Source organism: Crocodylus porosus, unplaced genomic scaffold (assembly GCF_001723895.1).
Source record: "Crocodylus porosus isolate Cpor-Errol unplaced genomic scaffold, CroPor_comp1, whole genome shotgun sequence".
Lineage (NCBI taxonomy): Eukaryota > Metazoa > Chordata > Crocodylia > Crocodylidae > Crocodylus > Crocodylus porosus.
This window is the reverse complement of record NW_017728931.1, coordinates 130187901-130206684: the sequence shown is the minus strand read 5'-3', so window position 1 is coordinate 130206684 and position 18784 is coordinate 130187901. Positions and strand designations below refer to the sequence as shown.

Sequence of the window (18784 nt, the reverse complement as noted above, 5' to 3'; positions counted from 1 at the left end):
AGGCAAATCAATTACTGCAGGGTAATACCTTGAGCACTTGTGTAGAGGAAGATTAAAATTACTGACAGCAGTTCACATACGGTATCTTATTTGATATTACACAGTTTGATTGGTAATTCAAAATATAGGAAAATGATTAAATAGACTTGAACTTACAAAAAAACCCGCCAAACAAAACAGTTAATAACTAATATGATATGTATTTTTTTTTTACTCATTCTTGTATTGTGGAAATCATTTAAACCTTAACTTATGATGAATGGCTTGATCTAGATCAAGAATAAGAGCTACATTTTCCTATCTCTGGATTATTTTTTCTATTTATAAGATTAACTTCAGAGATTTGCTTCTGAAGGAAACCTAATATTTATGAAACGCAGTGCAGTGTTTTTTTTCAGAAACAATGTTCTGCTTTGAATTAGGAGCTTTATAGAAATTGCATTTTTATTTTTAGAAATTTAGAGAAATGTTTAAAGACAGTGAGGTGGAGGAGGAAAAAAAAAGGTTGTGAGAGGGGGCAAGAAATGTTTCCTGAAATGATCATTTCCACATTTTTATTGATAGAAGTTTCCCAGAAGTCCTAGTTTCACCATGACAAAGATTGATGGTTCTTTTTATTTACTACTGTGCAATCAGTTATCAGTGTCTTCAAACTACTCTAGGTAGTTTCCTTGCTATATTTTATGATGTCCCAAGATGACCAGGGTAACAGTACCTTCTGCAGCCCTTTCCTCCCAAGAAGCCTATTGACCACATAACTAGTAAAAGTGATGGACATTTTTAGCCCTTGCAGTCTTGCAGAAGTCCTGTTAGCAAACACAATTTCCATAGTAGAGCACTGTTGAAAAGTACTTTCTCATCAATGTATCATATTTACTTGAATCTAAAATTAGGGTTTCCCTCCGATAAGCACGGCGAGTGGGGGAAGCCCCTTGTCTTAGGTTCACATACAAAGCAGAAGGGTAGGGGGCAGGCAGCTGCTGCAGCTCTGACTCTGGCCCTAAGTCTGGGTTGGAGCTAGAGTCAGACCCACATCAGTCACCTGCCCCAACTCTGTTTGCCCTGTGCAGCATCTGCCCCCTCCCACCCGCTTCACCCTCCCTGTAGCAGTGGGAGGGGAACAAATAGAAGACCTCCTGATAATTAGATTTTTTTATCTGAAAAATTATAACAAATTTATATTTTTTGCATATATAGAATTTATTTATTGGGGGATTGCCTTTAATTTAAGGTCAATTTAGATTTGGGTAAATATAGTATTTTTTTTTTCTGCACCATGTTCTCCTTGTTTGAGTAGACACATTATGTTTAATTGAAGGAAGGGTAGCTTTAACCTTTCAGCTTCAAGCACGCTCATTTCCATTAACACATTTGTCTCTTTCCTATATACTTGAGGCATTGTCGTAAAATTTCCTCTTGCATTATTCCACCCCGATCATCTTTCTCTAGTCCTGATGGTCACATGAGCCAAGTGATTTGCCTTCTGAATTTCTCTCAATACATATAGGGCAGCCACTTAGAAGGTGAACAAAAACAGCAGGCACTGTTGCTGTCTCTGTCAGCTCAGCTCACACAGCTGGTCCAGCCGCTGCCACTGCTGCTGCTCAAAGTAGAGACAATAGTACTTGCACTTTGGCATTTACAATTACTTACAAGTTGGTGTAGATTTTTTCCTGAAGTTAAAACTCTATTTTTTCTTACTAGTTTTTCACCTCTGAATTTAAAACCAGCATAAGATAATTTAAAGAAATAAAAGGGTTTTGGAGATTAGAGGAAGCTTTGATTTCCAAATATGGTGGCGCCACAAAACTAAAGACAGTAAAAAGATACTTCATCTCACTTTTTCTTTTGGCAGAACAGCTTGGTCTCTCTTGGAACAAATTGTCTACATTACTTCCTTTCTCACTTAAACAATCCCTTCCTGATTAACCTCTTCCAAAGCTTTAGGTGTCATGAATCTTGCTGGAAAATAACTTGGCGACTTCTGCTTCTACAAGTACTCTTTGTTGCCAATATTTAATTGAGCCGGAATTTTGGGCTTCTGTCATTGAAAAGTGTTTTTTTTTATCGCCACTTCTTTCAAAAGGTTTAAAATAACTTTCTGTCCACACCCAAAAATCACGGCTCCCACATTACAGAGCATGTAACTTCATATCAAGGGTGCAGAGTATGTTGTGTACATGTGTACATATTGCTAAGCAACTGCATCCTATAGGTCCAGCATTCTGCTGCTTCCTTTCAGCACTTCACACACAATTACTTTCACTTTATCGTAGAAGTTTAGGTATATTTACCTTAGGGGACTGTGACTGGAAATCACTACAGGATGTGCATCATGCAGAGTAGAAGACTGATTGACTGATATGGAATCTAAATGTTTTATGTGCTTGTAACAGGCTGACAGCCCATTTGTCTGAAACTCCCCACCCTGTTAGCAGGTGTTGATCCTACTAGGAAATGTAGGGAGTGATCTGTTGACTCAGGGAGGCAGATGGTTTGCTATTACACACAAATATAAGGGAGGTGGGGGACACGCTCTAGATCTACAGTGTGGTCAAATGTCCATGAGAGCCTAGTGGGAGCAGAGTGAGTGTTCACAACCTGGTGCCCTTAATTCCCCAACCCAGATGCCCAAGTACACTTTAAAAATCTGTGCTAACAAGGAGCAGACTTTACCACAAATCCAGAACAAGGCTCAGGCTCATACTTCAGGAATCCTGGAAGTGTAGGGTTGGAGGGAACCTTAAGGGCCATCTACTCCAACTCCCAGGTATAGAGAGAGTGCCCAGTGTGCCCTTCAGGTGATTTATATAATATACATTTATTTGCTAATAAACTGAAACCCCAAAATGAGGGTACATTTTAATTCTACGTAGTTATCTAGACTTTATGTAAAAGCTAATTAAAAAGGGAACTTATAGACTACTAAAAAGGCTTTCTCTGTTTTACACTTGCTCAAATTTTTGTTAAAATACTATTTGTGTCCTTGAGTCAACTGATTCTTAAAATGTTGTAGAAATTCCGTGCTCTTGCTGATGATAATAATAATTCAAAGAATTCAGAGGTATGCTAACATCCTTCAAAAGAACTATACCTCAACTGCGGTTGTCAAGTCATGCATACTGGTTGCTGGAATCCAGCCGTGCAAAGCTTTGGTTTGTTTTGTAGACCATGCATTAAACAGATGTAAAAAATATGAGAGTCATTAAAACAGGTATTTGGTATCAGGGGTCTATCTTGGCATTCTCTATAGTTGTCCGTCAATCCAAAACAATTATTAACTGCATCTGTTGAGCAAAGATATGGTATGTAGCACTTGAAACATGGTTGTGTTTTATGACTTAAATGTTAATAGAATTCAAAGAAAGGAAAAAAAGAACTGGATGAGATAGTTCTACAATGCTTTACATTTCCACATCATGGGCTATTGTTAATTAAGGTGTTTTACCGTAAGTGATCAAGTCCAATTTGTCTCTGAACACAGGAAGGAACGTTGATTGGGCTCACCCAATGTCTAGTGCCAGTATAAATAAATACAGTCCTTGTGCCTTGCCCTCTGTGATCCAAGGCTGGAGTCAAGCACCCCTCAGGATGTTGAACTAGGATCTTAATTATAAAACCATTGGGTAACATGCCTCATACCTCTGAGGTTTGACAGAGATAGGTTAAATGTAGTGTTTCTTATAGCTGATCTTTATCATTTGTTTCATATATTGGTTTTCATTCTCCTTTTTTAATCTTTGTTCAGCTATGAATAACAGATAAATAAACTTAACAAAGGAAGCATTCTTGAACATGCCTATATTATGTATTTAAAATATCCTGATCTTGTCATGTCAAGAAATCAGGTAGATAAATTATAGGCCCTCTGGTCACTGAACACTTAAGAAGGTAACTGAGTCTAAAATGGGATGTGTTAGGCTACTAAAATGCCTTATCAGCTGCTATACATCATCAGAAACTTTAATCTGAAAATTCTCAGGACTTCTCTCAACTGTGGCGAGAAACCTAATTTTATGGTTATCAGTGCTGCTTCTCTGTTGTCTGTCATGTTTGACATGCCCAAGAGTAACATCTTTTCACACAGAGTCTGAAGGTTTCAAGTTATTCTTATCAGTATGATACAAAGGAGTCATTGATTATGTTCTGGATTCCACCTGCTCTTTCAAATTACTGATCCGAAGAAAACTTCTCAAAAGTAGAGCTAAAACTAAGACTGCTGAATAAAGACACACATTTTTAACAAGAACTAGCTATTTCATTTCCGATCTCTATAATGCATTGGTGACAATACTCCTTATTTGGTGAAATCCACTTTACTTACATGTCATAGATTTATAGACATTAGGGCTAGAAGGGACCTCACAAGATAATTGGGTCCAGCCCCTTGCCCAAGAGCCAAGAAGTCAGCTGGGGTCAAAGGATTCCAGCACGATAGGCATCCAAGTGTTTATTAAGTGTCAAGAGTAGGTGCCGGTATCACTTCTGTGGGGGGGAGTCTGTTCCAGGCCCTGGTGACTCAGACAGTAAAGAAGTTTTTCCTTATGTGCAGCCTAAAACAGTCTTCCGGGATTTTGTGATCATTGGACCTTGTCTTCCTTTGGGATTCCCTTGTGAACAGACATTTACCCAGTTCCTAATACACATCCCTTATGTACTTATAGGCTCTCAGCCTCTCCTCATAGAGTCTCTTGACCTCTAATCATGTGCGTGGCTCTCCTCTGGACTCTTTCAAGCTTCTTGAAATCCTTTCTAAACTGTGGATCCCATAACTGGATGCAAGAGTCCAGCTGCGGTCTCACCAAGGCCGAGTAAAGTGGGAGGACGACTTCTTGGGTCTTGCTTGAGATGCATCGGTAGATGCAATACAGACTTTTATTTGCTTTGCGAGCTATGGCATTGCACTGGTGGCTCATGTTCATCTTGTGATCAATCATGACTCCCAGGTCTCTTTCAGTCACGGTGCTAGTACCCCTTATGTACTTAAAGGCTGCCACCAAGTTGCCACCAAACCTTCACTTCTCCAGGCTGAAGAGGGGCTGCTTAATCAGACTGGAGTTCACAAGCCCAGTGGGTGGGTGCATGGTGTTAATTTAACCCTAATAGTCATGGTGCATGCTGAATAATCCTGGACAGGGTAGGACTAAGCCACCCAAAACTGCAGGCCTACCTGTTCATTCACAGGACCAAGATCTTAACTGGTTGCAGAGGTCAAGCATGGGATACAACAAGGTAGGAATAAAATTCCAGTTCTAAATTAATCGATGCAAAGTACTGCAGAGAGTGCCCACTGCTCCAGAGCTGCCTCTAGGGTACTTGTGTGGGAGGCTGGCCTTCCCCCTCATGGCATTCTGCACCATTCTCGGGTCAGCACAAGGATCCTTTAACAATGCACTCATGCCCCTGAACGGCTGTTGCGCTCGTGTTGGCTTCTGTATGAATATTAAAAGTTAAATTAATTCAATACCAAGCCCTTCACACCCTTCAAGCCCTTCAGCATTTAAGAGAATAACTGAATGGCAATCTGGCCAAGTGACACAATCAAAGACAACTTTACAGTGTAGGAGGAGCTGTCATCTATAATACACGCCTGTCCGGTACTTAATAAACTGGATTCTGATCTTTCCTAGATGCCATCCTAATGTACAGAACACCAGTAATAATTCTTTAGCAATCTCATTGCATCCAGCAAAGAATGAGAATGCAAATCCTATAAACTAGGGATGTCAAACTCTTCTGGCCCCTGAGCAGCTGAAGCAGGTACCGCATCTGGATGGTGTGCAGGGCCATCCAGCATACCCAGCATGCTGCCTTTGGGTCCATTTAAGACCCGTGGGTAGCACTGGGAGGAGATGATAAGGCTTCATGGGCCATATCTTTGATGACCTTGCTATAAAAAATTGCACATGTGAAGTACTATTAAAGTGTAGTGAGTGGATTACAGTGCATGGAAGCATTGTGATGAGTATAGTTACTTAGCCTGGTTCAGATGCTGTTTCCTCCAGGAAGCACCAGCACAGGTTAAACTGGAGGTAGAACTGGTTGTGAATGTGTCACCAGTAAACAATACCCTTTTATTTCACTCATATTTAAGCAACTGCTTTTTCTATTAATGAATGCTGTTGCATACTGAAAATAAAAAGATACTGAGCCCGTTAAGATTGACCCAATCATAGCTAGCAATCACATATTGATAACATAAAGAAATGACACAACTATGTGATGGCTAGCAAACATCTTTCAAGAGCGAGATAATTTGAATGGCAGAAGTCATGCCAAGGATTACTTCTCTGTGGATATGCTTGACCTTGCCACTCTAAACTCAGTTAATTAGATGGAAGGAAAAAAAGTAAACACATTCATTAACCTTATGCATAGGATGTTATATGGAAGATGGTCCCTCAGTTTGGTTTGAAAGATGACACATTTGTTTTTCCAGCTGTTAGATTATAACTTTAAATGCCTGGGCCTGTCTATCTTGTATATCCTTCTGATACCTTAAGCACTTGCTTATGTGAGACAGCTGAATCCATATAAGTTGCTATTGATAAGCTAAATCCTGCAAATCAAAATAAGTCTATTGAAGTTAATGGAAGCAGGGTACGTTGTGCCAGATGGTTATGCAGACTCATGGGTTCCTGTACCTGCATATAACTAATATTACATTCACTGTTATGCCTGGGAACCAGTTATGAATATTTTACTGCCTAATAAAATGAAGGGACTGTTGTTTAGAATAAGGAGAAAAGTAGATATCATGCAGAGTCATTAGGGACTTACCCTTTAGCTTTTCCATTTAAAAGATGCCGTAAAAAAGCACTGTTCTGACAATAATTCAGATCTAACCATGTAAGTTCCAAGCTTCTGTAGGAGAGATAATTACTGGAAACTAGTGAAAAATACCTAAATTCTGTTTTAATTTTCATACATAGAGCAGATGTTTTGACAGATGGATGGACTTTATTTTTATAACTGTCCGGGAAAAGTCTGCATAACACAGCCTAATCAGTGTTACATATCAGTAGTTGTTTGTTTTCGAACCATTTTGCATTTGGCTCCTATGCTTTTGCTTGCAGACATTTTCTTCGTCATTTATATTTTCAAGCTAATCTCTCTCTGTGTAATCCCCTCTATCAATTTGATGCACAAATATTGAAAACCTCTTAAAAATAAATGTAAATGTTTTCTTAGTGACAGAGAGAGATATTGGTCTTCAGGTGGAGGCACTGTGATGAAAAACTTAATTAACACTTAATCTTTTTTTTTTCTGTTTTACTCCTTCTGTCCATTTCTGTATATGCATGTGGGCTTTCATTTATATATGAATTATAGAAGCTAATTAACTTTGGATCAGATCCTTATGGCATTTCTCAATTAAATATCTTATCAATTTACACTAACGAGACAATTTGGCAGTGTTTGGCTACAATGCAGAGGAGAAGAGGGAAATATCTGCCCTGATCTTATTCTGGAGCTGGCATGAATTGCTGCAGCTATTTTGACTGAGTGATGCACTGAAAATGTATCCCAGTGGAAGATCTGAGCCACGTTTTATAGCTCTTTAACTTCCACTTATTTCAGCAATGGGGAACATTAAAGGAAAGATGTGATCTGACCACAGGTCTGAGGCCCAAAATACTTTTTGAGACCCAGTTCCAAAAAAGTTCTTAGGCACCTCAACTCTGACCATTACACCACCTGACTTCTAGTCACCTGGACCCGAGGCATAACGTCTACAGCCCTGAGTTGGATGTCTCAGAACAGGGTCCATAAAAAATAGTATGCTTATCGGGGAGCCAAAGCTAGCCGGTAGGGAAGTATTGATATCTAGAGCTTTAAGTGTCTTGCTCAGCATTACTGTAGTAGTACCTCCTTCTACTTGGAGTTCATGGCATGAGCCCTCTTCAGGTGCTAAGTACCTAAGCCTTTTTCTACAAAAAACTGAACAGAGGAGCACTTTGTCTTTTAAAACATGGGAGGAGGTGGTGCTCCATTTTTCACGGTATCTCTGCGGTTAAAGTGTTTGCCCAGGCTGTGACATACCTAGTTTCGATCCACTGTTTTCCCGAGAGGGTTCAAAATCACATCTGCCACCTCCCAAACTTAGCCACCATATCATAGGGTTTTTTTTTTCCAATCTTGTTGAAGCTGTTCCACTGCACAGAGAAGGATTTAAGATTCACTGAGCCTGACAGAGAGGAAAGAACAGCCTGGCTTGTTAGTCTAGCCATTATAGGTCTCACTTGGGCAAGTCGTCCTGAGTGCTAGGCTGTGTTCATGGATAGGCATGGAGCTGCTCAGGACTTAGGCACTTGTACACATGCTCCTAAGCAGAACAGTCAGCCCTTGAGGACCTTTCATGCCAAAAACTGAAACGACCATGTTTTCAAGGGTAGGCAATATGTGAATGGAAGTTTTAGGGATTGCAGTTTTGGACTAAATCCCATTTTGGGAGCCTAAAGTCCATTTCTGGGGACCTGGGTCTTAATCATTTGATGGCATATGCCATCACTTTTGCTTTCTTCTGCTTCAGGATACAAACTGTCTAACCTGATAAAGACTAGAAAGAAATGCCCATCTGTTACTGCTCCTTGTCAAAGACAGAACACTAATTTTAGATGGGTCACAAGTCTGATTTAGTGTGGAAATCCCTGCGTTCTCCATCAGATGTAGTGATATCAATACTCTCCTGCTTAAATGTCGTAAAATGGAACATACTAAGTAGTCACAAAAGATTTAAAATCTGTGGTTGTTCCCCCCACACCCTTCCCGCTTTCTCATACATACATAAAACAGTGTGCTGCTCACTTTAAAAGCAGGGCTGCTACATTGTCCTTTCCACTATTTGCTTTGAAGAGGAACCATAGTGCCCTGGACCAAAAAGGCACTGATAGATTAATTTTGGTACAAAGTAGTGTAAGTCAAAATCTAAGATAACTGAACAGTTGGGATAAAGCGAATGCAAATACAACATTTGAAATTCCCTGACAATGTGCTCATTAAAGTTTCTGGCTTTTGTTTACTTCCTGTTTCTCCTGTCTATAAATTCCCCCATCTGCTATATTTAGCTGAGATACTATATTTATTGTCTTTGTTTTGCTTTCAGTGCCTTTCAATTCTGAGCTCATGTACTTGAATACTCCATTCTGCTGGCAGAGACCTTCCTACTAACAATATCCTGCTGGCCTGAGGGCATGGCAACAATACATCCTGGTGCCAAGTGGGACAAGCCCAGTTTGAGACAGGCTAAGTCATTCCAGGCCTCGAGCCAGGGGCGGCGGGATGATTGCTTTGTAGTAAAACTGGCACACCATTCACCATCCTCAGGAAGAACAAACTCATGTGCCAGGTTTCACAGCTAGAGGTGTGTGAATGCTGCCTGTGCCAGCCTTTTCAAGGAAGGACAGAAAAGGAGAACTGATAAAACTTGCAGAACGTTGGCAGCTGTGGAAGATTGATTATAATATATGTTATGCCTAGTAGAAGATAAGTGGAAGGGTCACCTATGACGCTCCATTCCTTAGAAACATTAATTATTAAGCTTGCCTTAATCTTTGTAGTTGATGACTATTGTCATTGTCATCCTTACTCAATAGATCCAGAAAAGTTAAGTGCACTGTTGTAGCAAGCGCTTGTTCCAGGGGTGGCCTCAACACCCCTTGGCGGTCACTTGACCTCTGCTCTGGTCTCGCTACTCAGGCTTTCTCATCTGCCCTGCCTTGTTAGATCCTTGGAAAGGGAGGCAGTCCCAGGAAGCCCTGGTCCCATGCTGCTGCTCACATGTCACTGTTCAGCACCTTAAGCCTCATTATCCATGGAATATGCATCTCCAGTGATCCCTTCATGCCCTTGCCTTACAGATGTTACTGTTCAATCTGCCCTGCTCCTGAGTCTGAGCCATCTCTGGCTCCTGTCTCTGCCCCGCTCCTGGGTCTGCTGAGGCCACCCCTGCTGCTTGTTTCAATCCCTAAACTACCAGACCCTACCTCAGCTCTAAGGCTGCTGTCTCTTAACCCCTGGGAGTGCAGCGTCTTACTCTGCTGCTTACTCAGGAGCTCCTTCCGTGTTCGCAGCCAGGGTGGGACTGCCTGCCTCTGGCCCTGGGCTTATGCCCCTTTCTGGTCAGGTGCTGCCCTGCCCACTGACTCAGCTCCTTTCAGAGTCTTTTCCCTTCTGAAAGTAAGAGGCCTAAAGCCTGTTACAGTTGTCCCAAGCATGGGAGATTGGTGCCTCCTGAGTCTGGGAGGGCACCCGCAGGTGCCACCACCAGCGGCAGGGGCAGAGCTAGTGAGTACCTGCAGGTGCCGCCAATGGTGGTGGGGGCAGAGCTGGTGAGCACCCACAGGTGCAGTGAGTGGTGGTGGCCCTGTCAGGAGGGGCACGTGTCCCCCTGTGACCTTCTTACGCATTGCCTATGGTCCCAAGTCAGATATTGCAAATCAGTAGCAGAGCCCAGCTGTTTGAACACAAGCACACTCCTCCTTTCATCATACCCTGACATCAACAAAAGTTGAGCTGGGTTTCTAGAATCTATATAAAGCTGTGAAATCTGTCTCCTTATAGAGTTGTTTTTATTTCCTTCTTTTAAGCCCAGAAAAATAGGAAAATCTAGACCCTGTTGTGAAGATGCAGACTGTCACTTTGATCAAGAGGCAGATGGTAGGACAGGCTGGCACCTTAGAAACTAACTGTCTTTAAGGTGCCACTCTGCCCTGCCTTCTGTCTGACTTCAGACTAACATGGGTAACTACCTCTTTGATCAGAAGTTTCCTTCTAAATGCACAGGTATTACTAGTGTCTCATGCTGCATGGTTTCAGTGCAGCTGTACTTACGCATGGTTAGGTGAATTAAAGATCCCAAAACCACTCCATTTGAAATCAGCAAGAGTATGGCCATTGTCTTTAGAGGGAGCAAGCTTGACCCAGGGGCAGAGTAGGAAATTTCACTTTGAACTTTCTTACTTGACAAGGGTTTAAATCAGCCCCGTAACTTTACTTTGATGTCATTTATTGTGGTTTAATACCCCCCCTTTTATTTATTTTTTTACAGTCATGTAAAATATATAAAGAAACCTAATCTTTTAGGGAGGTGTATAAGAATTCACTCAATAGTCCTTAATGGCTCCTTTAAGCAGCTGTAAAACACAGGGAAACAGTTTTAGCTAGACTAGAAACTTTAAACATTATATAAATATATGTAGTACAGTCAAAGGTTTATGGCTGTATCTACCTCCCCCAGTGTTTAATTAGCTTGTGTATTTCTCAGGCATCTATGAGTAAAATCTGTTGCACTGGAGATCAAGGGGGAAATCAAAAGGAAGGAAGAAGGAGCCAAAATCTGTTCTTGTTTATGATAGTGTAATCCTGGAGTAACTACATTGCCCTTAATGGAATTACATTGCTTTAAATTCAGAATAATTGAAGACAGAATTTAGCCTAGGCAGTAGAAAGGGTTTGATTCTATTTTCATTAACACCACTTGACTATAGATATGTAGCTGAGACAAAGTGGCCATAGCCCAGATTCTCACTTCGGTGTACATCAGAGTAATTCCACTGAAATCAGTATAGTCTCTGTTTATACCAGCTGAGAAACTGGCCCATGCCCTATGTTTAACTTCCTGGTATGCAGTTCAACCTTCCTCAACACCTAACACACCATGTAGTGCAGTTAGACAATTTTAAGAAGACTAATAAAGCTTAGTAGACCATAAAGACTTGTTTTAAATCATTCAAACCCCAGTAGTAAATCATGTTAAGTGTCTTCTTGTTGAAACGACAGTGGGGTTGAATTTGATCCAGTACAGTTTGCAAGTTAGCAAAATCTGTATTCTGATGGTTTGTTAAGCTCATCAGTCAGTTTTAGGTTTTGCAGTGCCATAATCAACTGCACACAAGAGCACCTTTCATAAGGTTTCAGTAAATACTTCAGTTCTTTGTTCTGTTCTGGTATTGTATGTGCTGACTTCCTTTATTGTTCAAATTTGGAAGTAAAAATTAAGGACAAAACACAAATTGTCAATGAAATTACAATGATTTTGTCTGTTTAATCATATATCATATATTAATGGACATAGAAACATAGAAAAATGAGGGTAGCTAGTTGGCAGTGTGAATATAATTTATGTATAAAAGCTGTGTATCAGCATATATATATCTATATGTCTATAATGTATTTGCATGCAATTTTTATAAAAAGAGGACACTGGAAAAAATTAAAGGAAGGTCCCTTGCATTCTTATAATTTCCTGCTAGATATTTCTTAACCGCCTTTTTGTATTTCCCTTCCATCTCAGTGGTAAGGATAGCCTGCACTGTTAGTAATAAAGCCAAGGATCATCTTTTAATAGATTGCCACCATCTTTTGTGCAAATAAACATATACAGTGAAAATTCAAATAAAATACTACACACCCCACATATTATTAAAAAATGTTACATATAAGAAATATCTTATATGTAACATTAATTATAATATGTGGTGGACATAACTGTTTTATCTGTACTGGGTTGTTCATGGTTTTTCCCTAATGTGGTAGCCTAAGAAATGTGTTCTTTCCTCTCCTGGTAGACCATATTTTATGTTTGAAAATTAGACACAAGGCGCAGAGACTGATACTGCAAGTCAATGGGTAGCTAGCACTTTAAGCATTGATCCTCACACCCTTCAGGCTGATCCCGTGGATGGAGTTTGGACCTACTAGGAACACTGCTAAAGTCAACAGAGTTTCATATACCAACTTGAAGGACTGGGTCCATAATTTCTACCTTTTAAAAGTGACGGAGCAATAAACCCTTCCTTGTTGGTCTCCACTCTCTCTTGTCATTGTGATTTTTAATGGTTGATTTCCACTTTTTTCTACATATAAAAGTAAATAAGATTTTATCCTCGCCACTTACTTAGAAGGCAAATGTGTTAATCTAAGCTCTAAATTTTCAATCTGGAATACCATTTTTTAATTGTTTTAATCCTGTTAAAATGGGGAAAACAGTGAAGACAATGACTTTGCTCCAATTTAAACAGTTCCCTGCAGTATTTGCAGTCCAGTCATTTCAGCACTGTGCCAGTACATTGCTCCAGAAGGACAAGGACATATTTATTTTCATTGTTCAGGCAGAATGAAATCCAAATGAAGTAAATAGAAATGAATAACATTAATTTGTTTTAGTTAGTATTAACAAGGTAGTTAGCTTTTAAATTTGTTTCCTGTTTAGTAACATTAGGCAGCATTAAGCAAATAGGTAACATACTTTATAAGTGTTTATTACTATTATTATTTACTTTTTTCTTAATTCTAATACATACACAGTCAACACTTCTGTTTATCAAATATATTTATCAAATGTAAGGCCTCAGTGTGGTAAAAATGTAGTTGCATGTTTAACTTGCTGTACAAAATTTAGTTTACTGAACTTAGCAGCTGTGAAACTTAAACATATTCATAAATCTTTGTAGAACTGGTGCTTAGGAAGGGTTTAGACAGTATAGGTAATACATATTATTATTCTAAATGTTATATCAGTGATTTATTTGTCACTAGCTCATCCCATCTGGCCCATCATTTTTCTAATTGCTAGTTAAATTGAACACAGTCCCTCCATTTCTCTGTATTTTGGGCAGGGATTTCTATAAATGGACTTTTTTCTTGCAAGCATAGCAGTAAACTAAACAAAAAAGGCAGGTACCACCTGAAATAGAAACAGGGGAATTGTCTAGGTTTCCCTTTTAAAGAAGTGGATATTTTTAGTTGCTGTCTACCTAAATTTAAATTAGATCCTAATTCAAAGAAGTAATGAAACACTTGATGAAAAAAAACAAAACCTTACAAACCCCATGAAACAACCATAACAGTGAAACTGGTTTATTCTGCCAAACATGCCTAACGTACCAAAGCGTTCATTAGTTGTGGTCACTGCTAGAATTCACTTTGTGTATACAGTTTCTTTTTTTCTTTTTCACAGAAGGAATGTGCTAATTTCATCAAGGTGCTTAAGGCTTACAACCACACACACTTGTATGCCTGTGGAACTGGGGCTTTTCATCCAATTTGCACCTATATTGAAATTGGACGCCATCCCGAGGTAAGCCCAGATATTTTTCTTTCTTTTTTTAACCATTATTGATGTTTAGTCGTGACCCCTTGCTGCTGAAATGCATCATTGATAATTTCTGCAGCTCATTTAGTTGCTGGATTGCTGTGGCTGCTGGAGGACCTTCTCCTAGGTCCAGCGTTGACAAGCTTGCTGATTCATGAATTGGAACAGTCTGAAACCATCACCTGCCAAAAGAAGTCGACACAAATGCACCTAGTTTGTCTAGCTTGCACAGCCAAAGGATCTTCTTTGTTTGGTTGTTGGCTGATCCTAGCGATCGGAGCGTGCAGTGCTATGCGCACCTTTGTTCTAGAGCCAGCTTTGTCCTCTAGTCCTCTCCCCAGCCAAGAGAGTCCGATGTCGCGGCAGCTTTCTCCCATCTGGGAATTGAGACAGGATGTCATGCAAGCAGGCTTCCCAGCTCTCATATTTGTCCTAACACACTGACTATTTTGCTGGCTCAAATGAGGCTTAGTGTTTGTTTTCTTAATTGTTACCAAGAAAAAAAAACTTGTCCCCACCAGGCTTTCCCTTTTCTATTTTGTTTTCTTTTTCATTTAGTTGCTGAATGCTGACATTGTATTTAAGCTCCAGAAAGTGTGGAATAGATTTAGAAGAGCTTGTTTAGTGGTGCTGTTAACTAAATATTTAACTGATAGGCACGATCCTTTTGGTAATAAATCAGTGCCACTCCACCAAAATCAAAGGCACTGTGATGATTTACACCACCTGAAAATCTGACCAGCATGTGTATGTGTGTGTGGTCTCAGGACAGGTCTCAGGACGTGTTCTGTCTTATACGTTCCTAAAAAGCAAAACTTCTATTGTCATATTAACAGAAGTGTATAACATAAATGAATCCATTTTATGTTTGCTCCTAGTGTGGCTTACATAAATATTGATTTTTGAGCAAGTTCATCAAACCGTCTCTCTCGAGCTGTTCTCAGTAGTCACATACTTAAATTTATGGAGACTTAAATTTATGGAGGTAGTTTTTGGAGTATCCATAGTTGGATTATGTTTAGTAAATCTAATCTCTGAAGAATAGCTATTTAGAGTCACCTTATGGACATCCAGGTTTACAGATTGCTGTACAGACATCATTGTTTAAATGAAAAAGAACGGCCTAGGTCATTTAAAAATAGAAAAAAACATAACAGAACCTTTGAGCCATGACTTGATAGTTAGGGTATGATTATTTTCCTTTGTAAAAATGTGTTTTAGTATCTAAAGCAAGCTTTTCGTGTTATAAGCATAAGGTTTTTGAGCAGCGAAGGGGATGCACAGTGGAAGTTTATTTTATGCACTTCAGTGCTTCGTTGCAGAATGTGTTCTTGGCAATTAGCGATTGTCTCTTGACCACACACAGTATGTCATTGCTTACTGCATTAAACAGATTCTCTGCTTCCTGAGATCCATTTGGGAATTGGTAGACATATTAATTAACTCTAGTTCCGCAAGATGTGTGTCAATCAATTCTTGGCTATCTGCCAAGTGTATCTAGCTGTAGAGAGATAGCAAGTATGAGGTCATTTAGTTTTACACTTGGCTGTTTTATGAGACTCCAGTAAAACTCGCACCCACTTTATGGAAAGGATTTATGGAAAGGATGATCAGGTACTAGGGGCCAGATTTAGCCCCTAGTAACACCACTGAGTCTGAGAGTTATACCATGGATGAAAGTTCCCTAGACCTATAGCAAACCATTGATATCTGCTTGTTTTTCATGGAAAAACCTCAGACTCCTTGAGTTTGCTGTCAGTTGGACACTAATATTAGTACTTTCTGAACCTGAACGCTCCCATTGAGCTCAGCTGTAACCTCACCAAACAGTTCAAGAGAGGATCCCAGAGAAGCCAGGCAGAGGCCTGGCTGTGGCAACTTCATTTCTACTTTATATTTCACCTGGAGTGAGATCATCTGTGCCAGGACTCTTCCTGGCACAGATTTACCCATCCCTCTTTGTCACCGCAAGGTTGGAGGGGCATGGCCAAGGCAATGAAAAACAACCCTAGCTGTCTCTGAACTAGAACCTGCTCTTTTCATCCCTTCACACCAGCCAGGGATTTCACATGTTTGAAATGTGCCTCACCTTCATGAATGTGTGCAAAAAGGGCGCTTGATTGACAGTGGCTCTGTGAGAGATACTCAGCCGGGAAGGCAAACATGAACCCTTTCCATTCCTGCAATGCTGTATGGCTGCCTATACATGTACTGGTTCACTTTCTAATTAGAAATCCTCAGAGCAGGCTCGATTAATCAAGTCTTCTCTGTGTTTTAATTAGAACACTCTAGTGTGGCCTCACCATCATGTGTATAACCCCCCACGTATTTAAAAATGGCCACAAGGGCGCTTTATCTAAACCTCATCGAATTAGGTTTAAATAAAGCATCCAGTGGCCATTTTTAAATGTGCAGGGGCTTAATACATGACAGTAAGGCATTTTAATTAGAGTGACTCTCCGGGAACAACTCTAATTAACCCTCCTCCTCCCCCACCCCTAAGAACACATATAGGTAGCCTGTGTATTGAAAAGATATATGTTTTACCTTGATATGGCAATCTGCTATAGTGGATATATACCACAGGTCCAAGCAGATATTTTTCGTAAAAGATGTATCTTGTATTCATAGGGTATACAAGATGATGGCAAATGCTGAACCATGCTAGTCAAGGCTTAGATTTATTTTGATTGAAGGAAAATTGTTGATAAAAGTTTGCTTCCACCATAACACTTAACAAAGGCTGGCTAACCGAGTTCTCCATGTATTGCTTTACATGTTGATTTATCTTACTCCTGAATGGAACAATTCCATGCCTAAGGAAAAAGTAAATCTAAGTTGCCTAGGGAAGGGTTTAATACAATCTGAGTGCAGTGGAGGGGAGAAGGTTAGTATATTTTAACATAAGAAATAGAGAAATACAATTTAAGAGAGAAATAGTGCAGAGTAGTAGATAATAAGCTGGAGGCAGTAGGGAAGGCCCCTAGCATAACTTTTGTGGCTGGAAAAAGGAAATAAAAAGGTTATTTTGTGAGACAGCCATAAATACTGTGAATATACATTGTTAAAATTATTAAGATCCCTTGTGTATCAAGCAGCATATTACTATAGCATTGCTTGTTTCACATTTGAAGGAAACCATTTGTAAGGAAGAAAATAGGAGAAAAAAGTGTTGGATAAGATGCAGTATGCAAAATAACAATCTATGGGCAATAAGTACATAAACAGCAATGCTCAGTACTAAGGAAAATAACCTAATAACTACATTGTTAATTAAACCACTTTCCCATGAAAAGAAAAAAATCATGGCCTTGTACAAACCTGTAAAATATCTGGAAATGAACTGCAGTATCAAGAGAAGAATGGGATTAATTTTGGAATAGACTCCCTTAAAACACAGACATGAACACAGTGTAAAAAAAGCCAGAACAAAAGAATAAATCCTCCCCTACAGCCTCTTCAGAAAGCTGCTAAAAACAATGTAGGCCTATGGTTTTCCCAGTTCTTTCTTGTAGTAGTTTGTGCCCAATAAGACTCAAAGTCTAGGGGCAGAAGTTACACACAAACCAGTTTAAGTGATCAGAAACTGGTTAAAACCTGTAACAGAACAGAAGTTCAGTGCACATAAACCAGTTTCAAAATGGCTGAAACCTGGCTGAATGTAGTATCAGACTTAACTGATTGAGTTCAAACCAGTTTATGCAATGTCTGTTCCATACCCCTTCCTGGTTTAAGTTAAACCAGTGTCCCCCAGCATCCTGGCATGCCTTGCAACCCTGGGCTGGGCTGGGCTGTGCTGTTCTGTCTGCTCCAGCAGAGAAGGGCTGGCTCTGCCCCCCTAGCCAGAGGTTTATTCCTCCCCACGCCTGACAGGAAAGAAGTTTATCCCCCCCCCCCCCAACCCCGCCATCATGGACCCCAGCCAGCTTCTGACAGGCAGGGCCACAGCAGTCCTCCCCGAAGCATTTCTGCACTCACTGCTCCAGGAGCAGGGGCGAGCCAGCTCTGGCAATAGCCTCAATTGAACTGGCCACTGAGGGGGTTTAATTCACCCCTCCCTGTCCCACCAGCATGGACCCAAGCTGTGTCCCTGGAGGACCACCATTTCCACTGATCGCTTCCTGCACAAGGCGAGTGGCAGGATAAGCTTCCCTGGCCCCTCTGCTAGACACCAGAGGGAAGGGGGAAATTACTTGGCCTCTGGCCATGCTCTTACCTCTGCTACTGGAGTAGAGAGGGGGGAACAACCCTGATGGGGCAGCAGCCCCTGTCATGGTTTCTCAGAAGTGCAGGTCTCTTCCTGGTGGGGGTCTACGCTGCTAGAGGTTGTGAGTAGGTCTGCACTGCAGGGGTTCTGCAGAGACTGCACGGGGTGGGCAGTGGCACCAGGGATCAGAGGGGTGGCCCCAGCCATCTAATACCCCCTAGTGCCACTTGCCCTGTGCAGTCTACAGCGGCTCTGCCCACCCTGCTCCCACCTGCAGTACAGCCCTTTCCCCTCCCCTGGTAAGAGGCTTGTGCTCCCAGGAAACCATGACAGGGTCTGCTGCCCCATCAGGGTCGCTCTCTCTCCTTGCCGCTCCAGTGGCAGGGGTGGGGGTGCAGCCAGAGGCTGGCCAGCATAGCCCCTTTAGGGGAAGGAGGCAGGGAGGAGGGTTATTTACCCCCTCCCTCTGGTGTCTGGTGGAG

General features: G+C 40.8%; 1 protein-coding gene across 1 annotated transcript in view; it reads left to right on the top strand.

The window, feature by feature from the left end:
* Positions 1–18784, top strand: part of SEMA3A (semaphorin 3A) — a 165308-nt gene that overhangs the window by 12366 nt on the left and 134158 nt on the right. The window contains exon 3 of the mRNA XM_019543651.1: positions 13961–14080. Coding sequence (XP_019399196.1) covers positions 13961–14080 — 120 coding nt within the window. The remainder of the gene's footprint in view (positions 1–13960; positions 14081–18784) is intronic.